Source organism: Aplysia californica, unplaced genomic scaffold, assembly GCF_000002075.1.
Source record: "Aplysia californica isolate F4 #8 unplaced genomic scaffold, AplCal3.0 scaffold00307, whole genome shotgun sequence".
In the NCBI taxonomy this organism is placed as follows: Eukaryota; Metazoa; Mollusca; class Gastropoda; order Aplysiida; family Aplysiidae; genus Aplysia; species Aplysia californica.
The window spans coordinates 232,588-234,023 of record NW_004797577.1 but is presented as its reverse complement, the minus strand read 5'-3'; the positions used below and the strand labels follow the sequence as shown (position 1 = coordinate 234,023).

The 1,436-nt window shown below is 44.0% G+C and overlaps 1 protein-coding gene across 1 annotated transcript in view; it reads right to left on the bottom strand.

Moving 5' to 3' along the window:
- LOC101855959 (dynein heavy chain 6, axonemal) overlaps positions 1-1,436 on the bottom strand; it is a gene marked incomplete in the record, with an annotated part of 98,470 nt that overhangs the window by 3,839 nt on the left and 93,195 nt on the right. The window contains 2 exon segments of the mRNA XM_035970687.1: positions 66-88; positions 404-557. Of these exon segments, the coding sequence (XP_035826580.1) occupies positions 66-88; positions 404-557 (177 nt within the window).

Genomic DNA, 1,436 nt, shown 5'->3' with positions numbered 1-1,436 from the left:
AGGGGGGGGGGGTGATTATACTTAACTTCTACCAACACAGAACTCACGCTCACACCCCAACTAACCTTGAGGTTGGCGCTCATATGACCTAATGCGGTTGCGAGCGCCGTAAAACCTTGCTATAACTAAACTAACTAACCTTGTGGGTAGGTGGTTGGCGGGTGCTCTGGTGTGGTTTGCTTCTTCTTTCCTATCAAACATCTATCGTCTTTATCTCTTTTGTGTTTGTTACTCTCTTGTAACACCTCTAATATTCGGCACATATTATGACCTTATTGGGTAGCAAGTGCCGTAAAACTCTAACTAAAACTAAAACTCTCTTGTAACACCTCTAATCTTCGGCACTTATATTTATATGACCTTATTGTGTTGCGAGCACCGTAAAACTTTTACTAAAACTGACCTTGTGGGAAGAAAAAGCCCGAGAGCCAGAAGGACTTTGGCGGACCAAACAGTATCCAGCTGTGGACGAAGGCGCATCTCAGGATCAGATCTTTCACCCACGAGGCCAGCGGTTTGAGGGACGGGTATGCGGCCGCCTCCCACATTTTGGGCACCTGACAACAACGACGACATCACCATCATCATCATCATCATCATCATCATCATCATCATCATCATCATCATCGTCATCATCATCATCATCATCATCATCATCATCATCATTTTCAGCAGCAGCAACAGCAGCAACAACAACAACATGTGAAAGGGAGGCGGTGGCCCAGGCGAGGAGCACGCTCTTCGGGGCTCCAAACATTTCGAACGGATAGGCTACCACACACATACACACACAACAGCAACAACAACAACAACAACAACAACAATAACAACAATAACAACAACAACAACAACAACAACGACGACAACAACAACGACAACAACAACAACACAGGTACGTAAAAAAGCTTTTTAAAAAAAGATCATATATCATCAAATAGACCTAACCATTGTTATTCATTTCCCCTTTTTTCCCCTCTTGCTAGAATCTAGATCTAGTACTGTTGCAATAACTTATTATACTGTTTGCAAGTCAGTATGCAGATTAGGTAAACAAAACAGTGACCAATCACCTCACACACGATTTGTGCATGAGTTGTGGGCGGGGCTTAGATCTATAGGTTATGACGGATCACACTTCGCTTCCCTCACAGCAGTTGAAAATTTATTGTTAGGCCTACCCATTGGTCAACTTGGGTAAACAGTCATTGGAGGGACTGACAATAACGACAGGTGAATGAATTATGACGGCCCATCCACAGTGTCAGGGGTCGATTCAAAATTTTTGACAAAACGTCAGGTAATGAGTGACCACGCCTGGCCGTCAGAGGCAGGTACAATTGACCGTGGGTTGATAAACCTTATTTTAGGGTTGCCGCGGCCGCGTTGGGCAGGTGAACGTTTTACACAGTTAAGTTATATAGAAAAAACTCAAGGGG